Source organism: Paroedura picta, chromosome 1 (assembly GCF_049243985.1).
Source record: "Paroedura picta isolate Pp20150507F chromosome 1, Ppicta_v3.0, whole genome shotgun sequence".
Classification (NCBI taxonomy): domain Eukaryota; kingdom Metazoa; phylum Chordata; class Lepidosauria; order Squamata; family Gekkonidae; genus Paroedura; species Paroedura picta.
The window spans coordinates 27,331,688-27,345,975 of record NC_135369.1 but is presented as its reverse complement, the minus strand read 5'-3'; the positions used below and the strand labels follow the sequence as shown (position 1 = coordinate 27,345,975).

The following is a 14,288-nucleotide window of genomic DNA, read 5'->3' as shown; positions in this document are numbered from 1 at the left end:
CACTAAAACCTTAAGGGTTCAGCAACCAGAACCGAGCAGAGTTTTTCAAATGAGGCTGCCCCATAAGTTTATACAAGGAAATTATGATTGTCAGACCTTTTCCTCATAATCCACAGCATGCCTCTGTCCATTTCCTGAACTACTGCTATTTCCTCTCTACTCCTCACCCTCCACCCACCCCGGATACTTGGGGCAGATTTCTGGTGGTGGAGTTCCTGTCGCAAACTGCTAGCATAGGTGTCAGTTATATTGCCTCAGACATTTTCAAACGTGGTCAAAATGAAATGAATATAGGAAAGACGTTAACTCAGTCTGAGTGAAGGTAACCGGTTGACTGTTGTATCTAAAGGATAGTTAACACCTCTTAATAACACCTTAGCCCTTACCTGGCTGGCCCAGGTGTGCCTGATCTCATCAAATCTCAGAAAGTGAGCGGAGTCAGCCCTGGCTAGTAAATGGATGGGAGACCTCCAAGGAATATCGGTGCTATGATGGGGAGGCTGAAACCGGTGAACGATCTCTGAATCTCTCTTGCCATGAAAACCCTACAGGATCACCATAAGTTAGTTATGATCTGACAGCACTTTTCTTCCAGCACCAGTGACTTCTTAAGTCCAATGCAGTCTCCCAAGGAGAAGTCTGAAGATTTAGGGGGCACTTGATTACTCCCTTGGTCCAGAGTATTTGTGTTTCAGCTGGATTGTAAAGGCAAATTGTCTCCCTGGCTAGCTAGTTTGTCTTCAGGTCACATAAAACTTTCATTTGCGGCAATGTTCCGCAGGCCTGCAAAACGGAGCTCTTCCACCAGGCGTTCGGTTGAGGTCCAGGCTAGGAAGAACTGCTCCCTCCCTGTGCAGGCCTGTAAAAGCCTTCCAGGACATACTGTGGAGCCACCCCCTGGAGGATTGGTGACTGCTGGATATGGTGGTTGGGATGGGGGGTGGGAGTGTAGTGGGCTATCCTGTGGCTGTGATTTTACTTCCATCTTGGAGTTCTCTATAGGTATTTTTACTGTTTTATGGGATTTTAGATTTTATGTAAACCACCACGATACAGTTGACTCTAGGAGTGGCGGTCTAAAAAATGAAAATAAAATAATATAAATAAGAGCTCATGATCTTTTAAACCCCCATAATCAACCCCTCAGTTGCCTCCCCCCCTTTTTAACTCAAAGGATCTGCCTGGTTTCAAGGCTGCTTTTTATGCCTTCTTTATTTTTTTTACGTGGGAAGCTGCCATTAGTGTAATTGTTTTGAAGCCTTCAAGAATTCAGCGTACTGATTCATGTTGGTTGGACAGGCTGTATCCATCAGGGCTGTGAAAATATACACCTGGTCCAGTTCCTTGACTGTAACAACTTTCTGGCAAATATTGCTGTTTCTGCAGCGAATAGTCTATGATAGGTCACCTGATTCAGTTGGGAACTCTGGTTCTAAAGCCCTCCTGAGATAGAACATCCAGTGCTTGTGAGTTTTTATATCATGTTGACCTTGAGAAGGCTTATGCCACCATTAGGAAGTATGGACTCATCCTATTGCTGCACAAATTCGGGCTGAGGACATTTCCGTATTGATGCGGCACTTCTGAAGAATTGTGTTCCAGGTCCTCATCAGCACTGCCCATTGTGTTTTATGGGGAGAAGGCTGTGTTTCAAGGTGACTGTTCTCTGTGAAGACTAATGGAATTGCTTCAGCACCGCAGCCCACAACCACCACTGAGGATGATTTCAAGATATGTTACCCACGTTCCATTGCGTGCCTTGCTGAAAGACAGCTGCAGCGAGTCCTTCAGTGCCTGTAATGATGAGCTCTATTGAACGATGATAAATGTTGTTGGGCTTTTGACTGTCTGCACTTTGCCGGAGTCATGTCTTACACTGCAGACTGGAAATTAAATAGGCAGATACCCCTAGTGTTTACAGAGATTAAATTCTTGGTCTTGGTCCTGGTCCTGCCATGTTATAACCCAGCTAAAGGTGAAATGATTACCGGCATCGCATATTCTTTCAATACTGGATTGCTCGTACCTGGATGTATCTCCGTGGTCTAATTCATAGTTGCACAAAGAAGCTCTGATGTGTGTAGCCTGTTGATGATCTTTGAAATCAGAATGCAGAAGAGAGTTCTGGCTGCTGCAGAGCAGAGGGAGGACTTCCTTATGCAATCCCTAGCCACCGACAGAGGCCTGGACTCCTCCTCCACCTCCTGTTCTTTTGGCACCAACCTCAGCACTGATGCTGCAGAGTTTGGGATCATTTCCCTGTTTTTAATAAAAGGTCCTTCACGTGAAGTCAGCCAGCTTCCTCACACCTGCCTCTACCTCACCCTTATATGACTAAGTTAGGATTTTTCCCTGTACAGTTTCACCTCCAGTGTTGTTCAAGCTCAGTAATCTAGAAATTTAGTACAAAAACTTAGTTTACCCCCAAGGGCAATATTTTGCATGACTGTCTTAAAGCAGAGAATGATGTCTCATTCTCCCCCCTCCCCCATTGCAGCTGCACTATTTTCTTATCTCAGTCTGAAATGTCTTGTTTCTCCTGTGTGCTGAGGCCAGAACACCAGAGGGATGAAGTGTCCTTTAAGTGTTAATTAAAGCAGAATGGTTTCATTGAAGTGCACTCTAAAGATGGCTGGTCTGGTAGCAAATGTTGCTGATTGCAAATTCAGGGAGGTGCCTTTTTTAATTCCCCCTGCTGGGTAATTCAGCCTTGCACATGGGTGAGGAAGCAGCGGAATAGGTCTCTGGCAATCACTGCCGCTCTCTAGCAAAGTGAGCTCCGGGGAGATGGCCATAATCCTTCCTAGTGTAGGAAATGGCTTGGATGTTGTTCCCATCCTTTCCTATAAACTGCAGGATCTTTCTTCCTGTTTTGAAAGTCAGCTTTAATGGACTTTATGGCTTCAGGGTCACTTGTGAAATTGACATGTATTTGCTTGTTTGCCTCTCCTCCAGTGTGGTGTAGGAGGGCCAGGGGGAAGGAAGTGGGGGGTTGACCTACATTGCCTGTGCTGTCTCCCCAACTATAGATAGCTTAATTCCCACTTGAGTCCCTCTGAAGCCCTCCCCTCACCCCATTTGGAAGTCACGGCAGTTGTGCTCTAACATTCATGAAAAATCCCAGGTATGGACCAATTTACAACAGTGTCTCAAGGGCTAGGTGCTGTGTGATGATTGAATTAGAAGAATGCTACCTGCAGTTTACAGCCTATAAAAACAAGAACGTAAAGAATGGACATAAAGTGGAAGGGAAAGGGGAGGCTGAGAGAGCAATCAATGGGATAATGTGCAAAGTACTGCATTACTGAGTATTCATAGAAAATTTTTTCTCTTCTCTCCCATTCTCCTGGTTTTTCTTTTCTGGACTGCAATCAACTCCAGAAGGTAAGAATTGTTGCTTATGTTATATAATTGAGTGAACATTACAATGGATTAAGTTTAAGAAACATGCCCGTTTTGCCCATCTCCCTTGAAGCTGAATAACAGCAATATGGTTAGATTAAAAGGTTATTTCTCTGTACGTTCTGCCTGTTTGAGCCTGAAATTTGAGTTGACCTGAGCCTGAAAGTTTGCAGCAGCAACAGCATCTAGCCTAACAACCTTAGAACAGTTGGTGTGTTCCAGATTAAGAAGTAGTTGCCTGAATTCCATTGAACCTAGGCAGTTAGTTGTCTTCTACTTTTGATGGTCATGGTTGTGACTTTGCTCAGTGAAAACAGCTTTGCATAGACTCTTCAGGTCAGATGATTTCACCTGATTAACATTCTCTGCTCTTTTGAGCTGCCCCCCCACCAGAAATATAAGTTGCATCCCTAGAAGACAGATGCTTGGTCATTGATGGTTCTGGTCCTGGAAGTGGGTAGTTAGCTGTGCAAGCTATTGAGCAGGGGGTTGGATTAGATGGCCTGTATGACCCCCTCCAACTTTATGATTCTAGTCCATGTGGGTTTAATGAGCATTCCTATCAACAGGGAAGATGGAGACAGGCAATTCAGGTCCAAGGGGTGGATGAGTTTCTTGAGTATATCTTGTCTCTCCTCCTTACATACACATACACCAAGATTTGCCCTAAATGTGATTATCAAGGTCCTTTATACTGATTCCTTGGGTTCCTCCAGTTCTAGATGCAAAGGCTTCTGCTTGTATAGATGCTAAGTAAGAAATGTGTGTTGACCAAAGCAAACCTTAATACTAGATTATCATAAGTAAGGCATGTGTGGGGAGAACCTAGCTTAAATATGAATCCTGGGTAGTATTTCCTTATCGATCTTTGGTACTTGGTCAGTATTTTCCACGTCTTAAGTCAAAACTTTCTGCATTTTTTCAGTTAAACTTTGCATGCTTCAAGTACCACCAAACCAAATAAAGGCTTTAAAGTAATGCACAGGAACAAAGCCTATTTTATTACTTTCAATAATCACTTTAGTTGCTTTTTGCTTCATTGAAGTCCTCAAAATAGTGTACAAAATACAGTCAGTGTTTAAATGTAATAAATCAGTACAAAGGCCATATCTAAACAATGGCAGAAAGAGGCAGGATACTCAAACAGTGATTTTTTTCCATATTGAGATCTAATGTTTCTTCCTTACCCAGATAGAATGTGACTTGCAGTAGTGTAAACTTTCACCTGGTATACAAGTATTCCTTTGCCTGGAGTCATTTTTCTTATTTGACTTCCAAATATGCAGCTGCCCTTAAGTGTCCACAACTGAGTTGCAGCAGCTCGGTTCTTTTAAAGTGCTATAATGGTGGTACACCTTGATTTCAAGCCAGTACATTTTGTAGCATGAAATGTTCAAGGAATGAATCTCAGCAATCCCCAGAACTTAAATGAGGCTTAAAAAAAACATTTGGGCTGACTTTTGATGACTGAGGAATAGGTGGTATGAGGGTAGAGTTCCAGTGTTTTAAGGATTTCTGACTTCAAACATTAGCTGTGGGGAAAGAACCAGACAACCAGTTAAACAAAATACAAAGGGAAAAACTTGCCCCAGAAGTCTACCTTTTTGTTCTGTTGTCTGAACACCAAGAGCAAAATTCCTTCTCCATGCAAAAACTGAGTGATAGGGAGAGAATTTATCAGACTTCTGTGCAGCACATTGCAATCTTTCACATTTTTGTTTAATTCAGCTGTTGGGTGCGCAGGTTTTCCTTCTATAGTTTACTGGCAGTGTCAGACTTCTGTAATAAATTTGACCATATTTCTTAATTTATTGGATTTCTTTTGGCACCCTGAATATGATGGCTTTTTCAAAGCCTGGCTCTTAGTAAAACAGGGTACTAGCCATTTCTCTTGCTACCATGTAATGCTGATCAGGTGTTCCTTCACTGTGTTTCAAGGGGGCTAATCTCGTGCTTCTGTTTTCAGTGGGACATCTCCTCTTGCATGTCTGAATGCTATGCTGCACACCAATTCCCGTGGGGATGAGGGCATTTTCTACAAGGTCCCCGGAAGGATGGGTGTCTACACACTGAAGGTAAGTGTTTCTGGTTCTGGGATCATTTCAGAACACTAGGTGCTTACAATAAGATCTTTTGCAGTGAGGCTTATGAGAGCCCTTCTAAGCATTAACAGTGCTGTGTTTCTGTTCCTGGCATGGGGAGGTGCTGAGGCTGAGTTCTAAGCATACAGGAAGTCTCAGATCTAATTCCTGACCTGTGTGGTATAGTAGCTAGAGTTCTGGACTAGGATTCAGGAGCTCTGAGTCCAAATACCCAGCCATGGAAGCTCACTAGGTAACCTTGAGCCTATCACATACTCTTAGCCTAACCTACCTAATTGAGTTAGTAGGATAAAACAGAGAAGGAGAGAATAGCATAGCCCTCTTGGTTCACATTGGGGAGAAAAATGGGAATAAATGAATTTTCCTACATCTGAGACCCTACAAAACAACTTCCAGTTGAGTAGACATACCTTGATGGACCAGTGGTCTGATTCCATATAAGGCAGGTTCATGTGTGGCCTTTGGACTCTGATGGAATGAAGAAAGGGATTTCCGACTCTAGAGGTTGGTCCTAATGCAACCCCACCTAGTCATGTGACTTAAACCGCATTATCCATGGAGCGACATTCACAACGAGATTAGCAGAGGTTGGATCAGGCAGCACTCCAAACTGTTGGTTAACAATATGCCCTTCATCTGATAACTCAAGGTAAAATTTTCTGAGATTAATCTGGCATGTACATGCTGAATACCTGTGAGCCATATCATTTAACGTTTTTACCTTTGACCAAGAAGACCGGGGTTTTCATACCCATTGACAAGTCTTGGCAAAGTCTCTGTCTTCTGTACTTTATGTATTTTTATAAAAAAAAAAATTGGACTTGTATACCGCCGTTCCCTGGAATATAAATGTTTGTGGGTTTTTAAAGAGCGGGGGGGGGGGAATAGATATGTGTGGTTTAGGTAATACTTGGCTGTTCCAAGAATTTGGGAAGCATACTCTTGTAGATTCTTAGAAAAGATGCAAGAACTCAAGTGCCTGTGGTCTCCTTGGTGATCTTGAATGCCTGTGAAACTACTGTGAAGAGTGAGCAAATGAGATTTGTGAGAAAGGCATCTACAGAGGAGTCAGCTGGATTTTTAGTAAAGTAGAAGTACGCAGAGCAGAAGGAGAGGGATAAAAGAAGATTGGTAGAAGATGAGCATGTAGCAAATGCCATTGGTATCTGTATCTTCTAACATTAGACACTTCCAGCATATCATTAGCAGCCCCCCAATCCTTAAGTGGTATCTGGAAGTTACTCCTTTAAACTTGGATCCATTCTCTAAAGAGGAGCACCTGGGATTGTCAATAGAGCCTCCAAATTAATCAGAATGGTACCTTCTCAGTCCAATTGGGTTTAAATTAATGACAAAGGGACAGCACATAGTCATAGTGCCATCCTGAAGCCAAGGAGAGAGTTTCTTGATTGGACCATGAGCTTGGTTCAAATCCATTGGGTTGGAGTTGTGCCAGTCATCCATCTGTGGGCAAGCTGCCTAACAGTCTAGCTTTGGCAGTTGTCTGACGTTTACCATTGATAATGGGGGGTTAGGAGTCTGAGTCTAGAATTTAGCCTCAGTTTATTGGAAGCTCAGTTTCCCAGGAGAGAGAGGAAGAGAACTTTTAAGCTTTTGCAGCAGAAAACGCTGGGGAGTCTGAGCTGGCAAAGTATCAAGTGGCTTGATGAGTTGCTTGAGACCACTGACGCTCGAGAAGTTATGGCACTACACTAGAATGGGTTCTGGCGGGAAGTTGTTGCTCAGCCATAGATAGCGTATTCTGCGTCTTGCAGGTCCCAGATGTAATCAGCAGCCTTTCCGGTTGAAGGGCTTTTGGGTAATGAGGCTGGGAAGACCTCTGCTTGAAATCCCAGAGCACTACTTCTAGTCAGGGTGGACAGGGCTGAGCTTAACGGACCAGTGATCTGACTCTGTAGAAAGCAGTTTTATACTATGTTGAAAAGGGCTGTGAGGCTGAGAGAAGAGAGCTACTCTGAAGACAGGTTGAAAGAATTGGGGTAAAGGAGTAGATGGAGCCCTGGCAACTTGCATAGTAGAAGATGCCATAATTGAGGAGGCAGTCTCTGAGCAGGTGAACTAATTACCCAGGGAGGTTGGGGGATTGTATTCCTGGAAGCCTGGAGAGAGTTCATGGTATCGGACAAGGAGTTCCATAATTTGGCTGCCATGGCTGAGAAATCCTCTTCGGTCCCTACCTGCTTATTTCAGGTAGATTTATGTAGGACTAGGCAGTCCTTTAGGTATATTATTGGTCCCAGGCCATACCTGGCTTTAAATGTCAATACCAGAAATTGAGCCCAGAATTTGGAGCTAGTTTATATAAGCCTAGGCTGATATAGTCCCTATGACCCGCTCCAGTCAACGTCCTGGCAGCCGTATGCTTTACCAGTTGAAGGTTCTGAGCTTCAGTTTGGGATAATTCACATACATAGGTTTATGAACTCTGGTAATAAGGAACTTTGGTGGAGTAAATTTAAAATATGAGACCTACTGCACTGAAGCCCCCTTGTCTTTTTTTTTGGGGGGGGGACGATTATACTGTCCATTAACATTTAGCTGAAATACAGAAGTGAATGCCAGCTTCTCCTGTCCATGCCTCTTATTCGTAGAAGGATGTTCCAGATGGACTAAAAGAACTGTCTGAAGGCTCGGAAGAGAGCAGTGATGTGCAGTCGGATTCTCCCACCTCAGAAAACAGCAGCAGCAGCAGCAGCAGTGACAGGAGCAGCAACAAGGAAGGGCGGAAGAGCAGGTGGCGAAGGAAAGGTAGCCAGTTCTTTAGAACTCTCAAAATACATTTGTGTGCTGTTTGCTTTCTGTTTGTACCGGTTACTTCGGCTGGGTGGCCAAGGTGGACTCTGCCAGTTTCCCCTGCACTTTGACTTCCGAGGTGTTCCTGGAGGTTCAGATACCCTCTGAGGGCAGAATATCAAGACTGAAAGAAGACTGTAGTGGGAAGCGATCACTGTTCATTGGCCCTGTTTAGGCAGCATCGTTACATCGTTACAGTAGCATTGCAGTAGATCCAGGCCCCAAGTGGGATCTTGTGTTGATTTTTGAGTTCTTGTTGATAAAATCATAGAAGGGTTGCTTATGGTCTTGTTCAAGGCCAGCTCTGAGCCTCCACAGCACTTCCCAACTCTTCCTCTCCCCCCCCCCTCTCCACACACACACACAAACGAGGATGATATTCAGTCTCTCTGTTTTGGAGAACAGCTTTTTGCGAATGGGGAAATGTAAAACTTTGACTTTTAGATAGATGTCCAAATGTCGCTTGGATGAGCTCAGGGAAACTGCTTGCTGCAGCTTTCACTGCCTATGAGGCCTCTGATTTGAGAAGTCCTGTAGATTAGTGGATGCAAATAAAGGCTTTTGACTAGATTTCAGTGCAGGCTGATGGAACAATAAGCTGTGTTGAATTTGTCCTGGTTGCTACTGCTAGAAATACTAATTACTGAGAAAGCAGGCCCCTAAAGTGGAAGTTTTTGGGAGCCAGCGTCTGTAAAGTATGACTTGGTGATTACTACATCTACTTTCTGTCCCCTTTGGGAAACCTGTAAGAGCTATTTAGTTGCCTGTTACTCAAAATCATATTCAAGTGGTAATTAAATGCATGAAGCTGACTTCTGTTGAGCCAGACAATGGGTCTGGCAAGATCAGTATTGTCTGCTCTGATTGGTATCAGCTCTTCAGGGTCTCAGGGAGGGGTCTTTAGAATCATGTACTGCCTAAACCTTTTAAAGTGGAGATTCCAGGGCCTTCCACATACCATGCAGGCACTCGGTCACTGAATCATAGCGCTAGTTCAGATCTCTGCTCAGCCTAGAAAGTGGCTGTGGGCAAGGTGCCATCTCTCATCCCCCTTTCCAGTCTGCATACTAGCAGTAGTGGTGGCCTGGCTCTGGTGGCTATATGAGGAGTATGTGGAAGCGTACTAGAAATGGATTCTGGTATATTATGACAAGCCACCTAAACTCAATATCTGTCTTTCCTTGGGTCGCATCCCTGGTGTCCAAAAACCTTTGGGCTCTTCTACTTCGCTATATTCCTTGGTTAGCTGTCCCAAGGCCTTGCTCCCAGCTTCTTCTTTTCCCTGTTTTGTATTTGCTGTGTGAAATTGCTGAAGTGGGCGAGAGGGAAACTGAACATGGTGCTAAGTGGCATGAGGGACCTAGACGATCACGGGTTCTAGAATCTAAGGGACTAGGGAGTATATCATATGCATGGACCTCCCCAGATGTTCGCTGGTTCTTATGCCAACACCACAGTTACTGGCATGACTCCACGTTAGCATCTCTGGGTTTGGCCAAAATGTGGGTGAGTTGCAGGAATGCCACACACATGACTAAGCAGATACCTTTGCGGATGACATGGGAACTGATCTGCAAGTATTCCTCAGGACTCAGTGTTGCTGGAAGTTCAGCACGAGTGTGAGGCCACTGCACGCGAGGGGAAAAAATCATCTATAAGTTTAGGACTGCCTATTGCTAATATGCTGGTGACACCTAGCTTAACTTTGCTCTAAGCCTCCCAGGTTGTTGTGAAGCCACCTTTGGAAACAAGTGAATGAGTAGATGAGGTTAAACAAGCTGAAGCTGAACTCAAACAAGTAATGCTTGTAGGTGGTGGGCTTGGAAGAGCCTTTTGTTTCAGCAGTGAGTCTGTGCAGGAGTGTGGAGTCTTGGGTCAGCAGGGGGGTTTGTTGTTCTGCTTCCATTCCTGTCTTAGAGCAGGGTGATCTTCCCGTGCTTCGCCATCATTTTCTAATCTTGTGGACTGACTGCTTCAGATCACTCAGGAACCTGCCACCAATGCAGAGTGTTGCATCTGACTGACAGATGGATTGAATTACTATAACACCCTCTCATGAGTCTCAGAGCGGTTTACATAAAACATCATGGGTATACATTGAAATATAACGATAGTAACATAACTGTGGTTCCAAAATTAAATTTAACAAAATATAACAAAACACTAAAAGATTCACAGTTCTCAGCTTATAACATGAACCTGTAGGAGGTCAGCATGGCTCAGATCATGGAGGAGGTGTTGGGGGGACCAATGGATGTTAAGTCAGCCAGGCCTCAACCAAATGCCTGGTGGAGGAGCTCCCTTTTACAGGCACTTAGGAATTGTGATAGTTGAGGAAGGGCCCTGATCTCATTGGGGAGCTCATTCCACCAGGTGGGGGCCAGGACCAAGAAGGCTCTGACCCTGGTGGAGGGGGGGGGGGTCCAGCATGCTTCTTTGGGGCCAGGGGTCACCAGCCAGTTGGTTAGTGGCAGAGCATAGGGCTCTTTGGGAGGTATAGGCCGAGAGACAATCTCTCAGGTACACTGGGCCCAGACTGCATATGGCCATGAAGGTGATTACCAAAACCTTTAGCCTGATACGGAATTCAGCTGGGAGCCAGCAGAGTTGTTGAAGTGCAGGCCAGATGTGGGATCCCCATGGTGCATTTGGGAGGATCCTGGCCACAGCAGTGAATATTGGAAGACAGAGACACATTCAGCCAGTTCTGCAGCCAAAGCCCTGGTTGCCTCTGCATTTCTGGACCTGATTATACCGTAGTCAAAATACCGTAGTCTAAATACTTTGGTTAAGGGAGAAGCAAGTATAATCTGCTCAAAGCAAAGCTCTGAAGCTTTGGAGCATCTTGCCTTGGAAGAAACAACTCTTCTCCTGTTCAGTTTTTTTTTCCTTGAAGGGTTTTAAGATCCACTTATTGGAAGTGTTAGATAGTTCTGTAGCATTTATGTATAAATCACTTTGAGCTCAGAAGAAGCTGTATGCGTAAGTACTTCAAGTAAACCTGTTGGGAGGGTCAGAGCATAGAATATCTTTCAGTTTCCCAGAAGCGGTGACTTCTACGTCTGGAACTCTGAGTGGGGAAGAAACTCAGGCAGGATTCTGCCACAGATGCTCATCGAGGTTGTTGCACACAGAAGGATCTAGTAGTACAGCTTCAGTGGGTATTTTCTGTGGCCTAACTATTCTTTTTCTGCCTCACTATTTCCCAAATATCCAGATTGTGGTGCCATCAAGTTTCAGCTGACTCATGGCAACCCTTGTAGGATTTTCAAAGCAAGAGACCTTCAGAGGTGGGTTGCCATTGCCTGCCTCTGCGTAGCAACCCTGTACTTTCTTGATGGTCTCCCATTCATGTATTAACCAGGGCCAACCTGAGATCTGACAAGATTGCAGTAGCCTAGGTCAGGGGTAATCAACCTGTGGTCCTCCAGATGTTCATGGACTACATTTCCCATGAGCCCCTGCCAACGTTTGCTGGCAGGGGCTCATGGGAATTATAGTCCATGGACATCTGGAGGACCACAGGTTGACTACCCCTGGCCTAGGCCACCCAGGTCAGGAAATATCCAGATACATATGCCTATTGTGCTGGCTTTTTCCTTAGGCGTACATCGTTGTGTGCTCTCACAACAGCCCCGAGATATATGAACCTGCGGTTTGTGTCTTTCTCTTATCTTTTGGAGTGCAGCCCTACAAGTCAACTGTGAGGGAGTGAATGACCCGTCCCTTCACCCTGTGCAGCTGATATCCTGTTTTGGAGTTGCTGCCTAAACTGCTGCTTTCCCATCATTTGTTTCCTATAGGTGAAGACCTTTAAAAGGTAATAAATTGTGAATCATGAGAAAGAAGCAGAAACTTACCTTGTCCGTCTAGCCTTTGCTGTCTTAAATAATGATGCAGCTGGAGCTCAAATAAGCATTGTTGTTTGGAGAGGAGACTCCAATACTTAGGCCAAGTGATGAAATAGGGTTGTTAAAACATGTCACGGAAAGGCTTGGACAACTTAACTTATCTGCATCAGTTGCAAACAGGGAGATTTATTTATTATGTGGCCTGTGTGTAATATAGCCAGGATATGCTAAGGTTGTTTGGCTGCCAGGCAAGAAATGTTTGGCAGTCATTAGCTATTATTGCCCACCCCCACATCACGACTCTAATCTTCCTTGGGGTCACCCTTCCAAGGCTGCCTAGCTTCCGAGATCTGAGGAGATCAGACTTGCCTGGGCTATCCAGGTCAGACGGAGAAATCCTGTTGTAGGAAGGTGGATCCTTTTTAAAATTATTATTATTAATTGGACTTATAGCCCGCCACTCCCACAAGGCTTGTGGCAGGTCACATTCGATAAACCCCCCATAAAACCCCTAATACAATACACTACATTTCACTACAACAATATGTTTTTTTCAGGCTTTTCTCAGTGGGTATCTCCCACTGTTTGTCTGTACCGTCTGTTATCTCCATGAATGAAAGAGCCCCGGCTGGTCCCATATTGGTTATGTCTCCCTTCTTCCTCTCAGTCTGGACACCACATTATGCCAGCACATTTATTCTGTTTGGAAGGTCACATTGTCCAGAACCTAGACATCTCTGCAGCTGTCCTCCACTTTTTTCTGCCTCCTTAATTGGCAGTAATTAGGCAATATCGGTAAGAGGGGCTGCCTTATTTCTTCCTGGCAGAAAGGCAGCAGCACGTACAATGAGCTGGAAAAGAGATGCATCCTGTGTCAAGAGCCAATGTTGTAACAGCTTGTGCGTGGTGCTCCAGCGTGCCTTTGTGTCCTGCAGACAAATGTTGCTGTTTGTGCAAGCTGTTCTAGCTGTTTTCAAGTGAATCTCTTTGCCTTACAGAAAGCATTCAGGGCCTGGGGTCACTGGTTTTGAGCACCGTTAGGCTTCAACTGCGTAATCAAAGCATATCAGTTAACATAAGGCTTGGAAATAGGTTTCTCCTTGTTTTGTATGAAAGGGGCTGCATGCAAGGTGAGTATTATCTGACTCTTTTCTTGAGCATTTGCTCTGCTCTGGAGAGATACACATGGACAAGCTAAATATTACTGCATGACTCTGAAGAATCCATTAGTCCAGTTGAACACACTTTAACACACATTTACAACTTTAACTTTTTTTACTAAACGAGAAAATAACCTGAGGCTCCCTAGAAGGTGAGTAGTTCTGTTTTGCCTGTGGGCTTTTACCACTGCTATTGAATGAGCAAGATTCACGTTTGCATCTGCAGTCTTCCTGCTTCTTACCTTTGTCCTGCACGTCCTCCTTTACTTGCCAAGCAAACTCTGAGTCGAAAAGTTGACGTTTTCCCAGAAGAAGTAGTATTGGTTCTTATATGCTACTTTTCTCTACCTGAAGGAGGCTCAAAGCGGCTTACAGTCGCCTTACCATTCCTCTCCCCACAACAGACACCCTGTGAGGTGGGTGAGGTTGAGAGAACCCTGATATCACTGCCCGGTCAGAACAGTTTTTTCAGTGCTGTGGTGAGCCCAAGGTCACCCAGCTGGCCGCATGTGGGGGAGTGCAGAATCGAACCCAGCTTGCCAGATTAGAAGTCCGCACTCCTAACCACTACACCATATTGGCTCTCGGGATCCAAGATTCCTGGAGCGAAGGGGGAAACAGCAGATCTCTTCTTTGTTATTTGTAGGTGTTGGATGTCTACAGTCAAGGCGAAGGGAAACAGGCTTCTGAGTTTGGGTCTTGGCAGGTAAGTAAAGGAGGAACTGGCTTGGCAGCCCAAAAAGGAGACTGTCTGCCAAATGCTTGTGGAAGTGCCATTGCTGGGACTCATTGAACTGCAGAGATTTAAAATGTTTAGAACTACCAGGAACTACTAGCAGCCTGCCTCTTTCCATGTGTGGAGAGTCTACAATGGATCACTTTTACTTAGTGTTGCGTGAACTGTGTTAAAGTCAATTGAACCTTTGTGTCTGTGCACATGTACATAAAAAACTTGTCTT

At 44.7% G+C, this 14,288-nt stretch overlaps 1 protein-coding gene across 1 annotated transcript in view; it reads left to right on the top strand.

Moving 5' to 3' along the window:
- The window catches only part of ASXL2 (ASXL transcriptional regulator 2), an 81,808-nt gene that overhangs the window by 24,988 nt on the left and 42,532 nt on the right, over window positions 1–14,288 (top strand). The window contains exons 3-4 of the mRNA XM_077330725.1: window positions 5,369–5,477; window positions 8,117–8,273. Of these exons, the coding sequence (XP_077186840.1) occupies window positions 5,369–5,477; window positions 8,117–8,273 (266 nt within the window). The remainder of the gene's footprint in view (window positions 1–5,368; window positions 5,478–8,116; window positions 8,274–14,288) is intronic.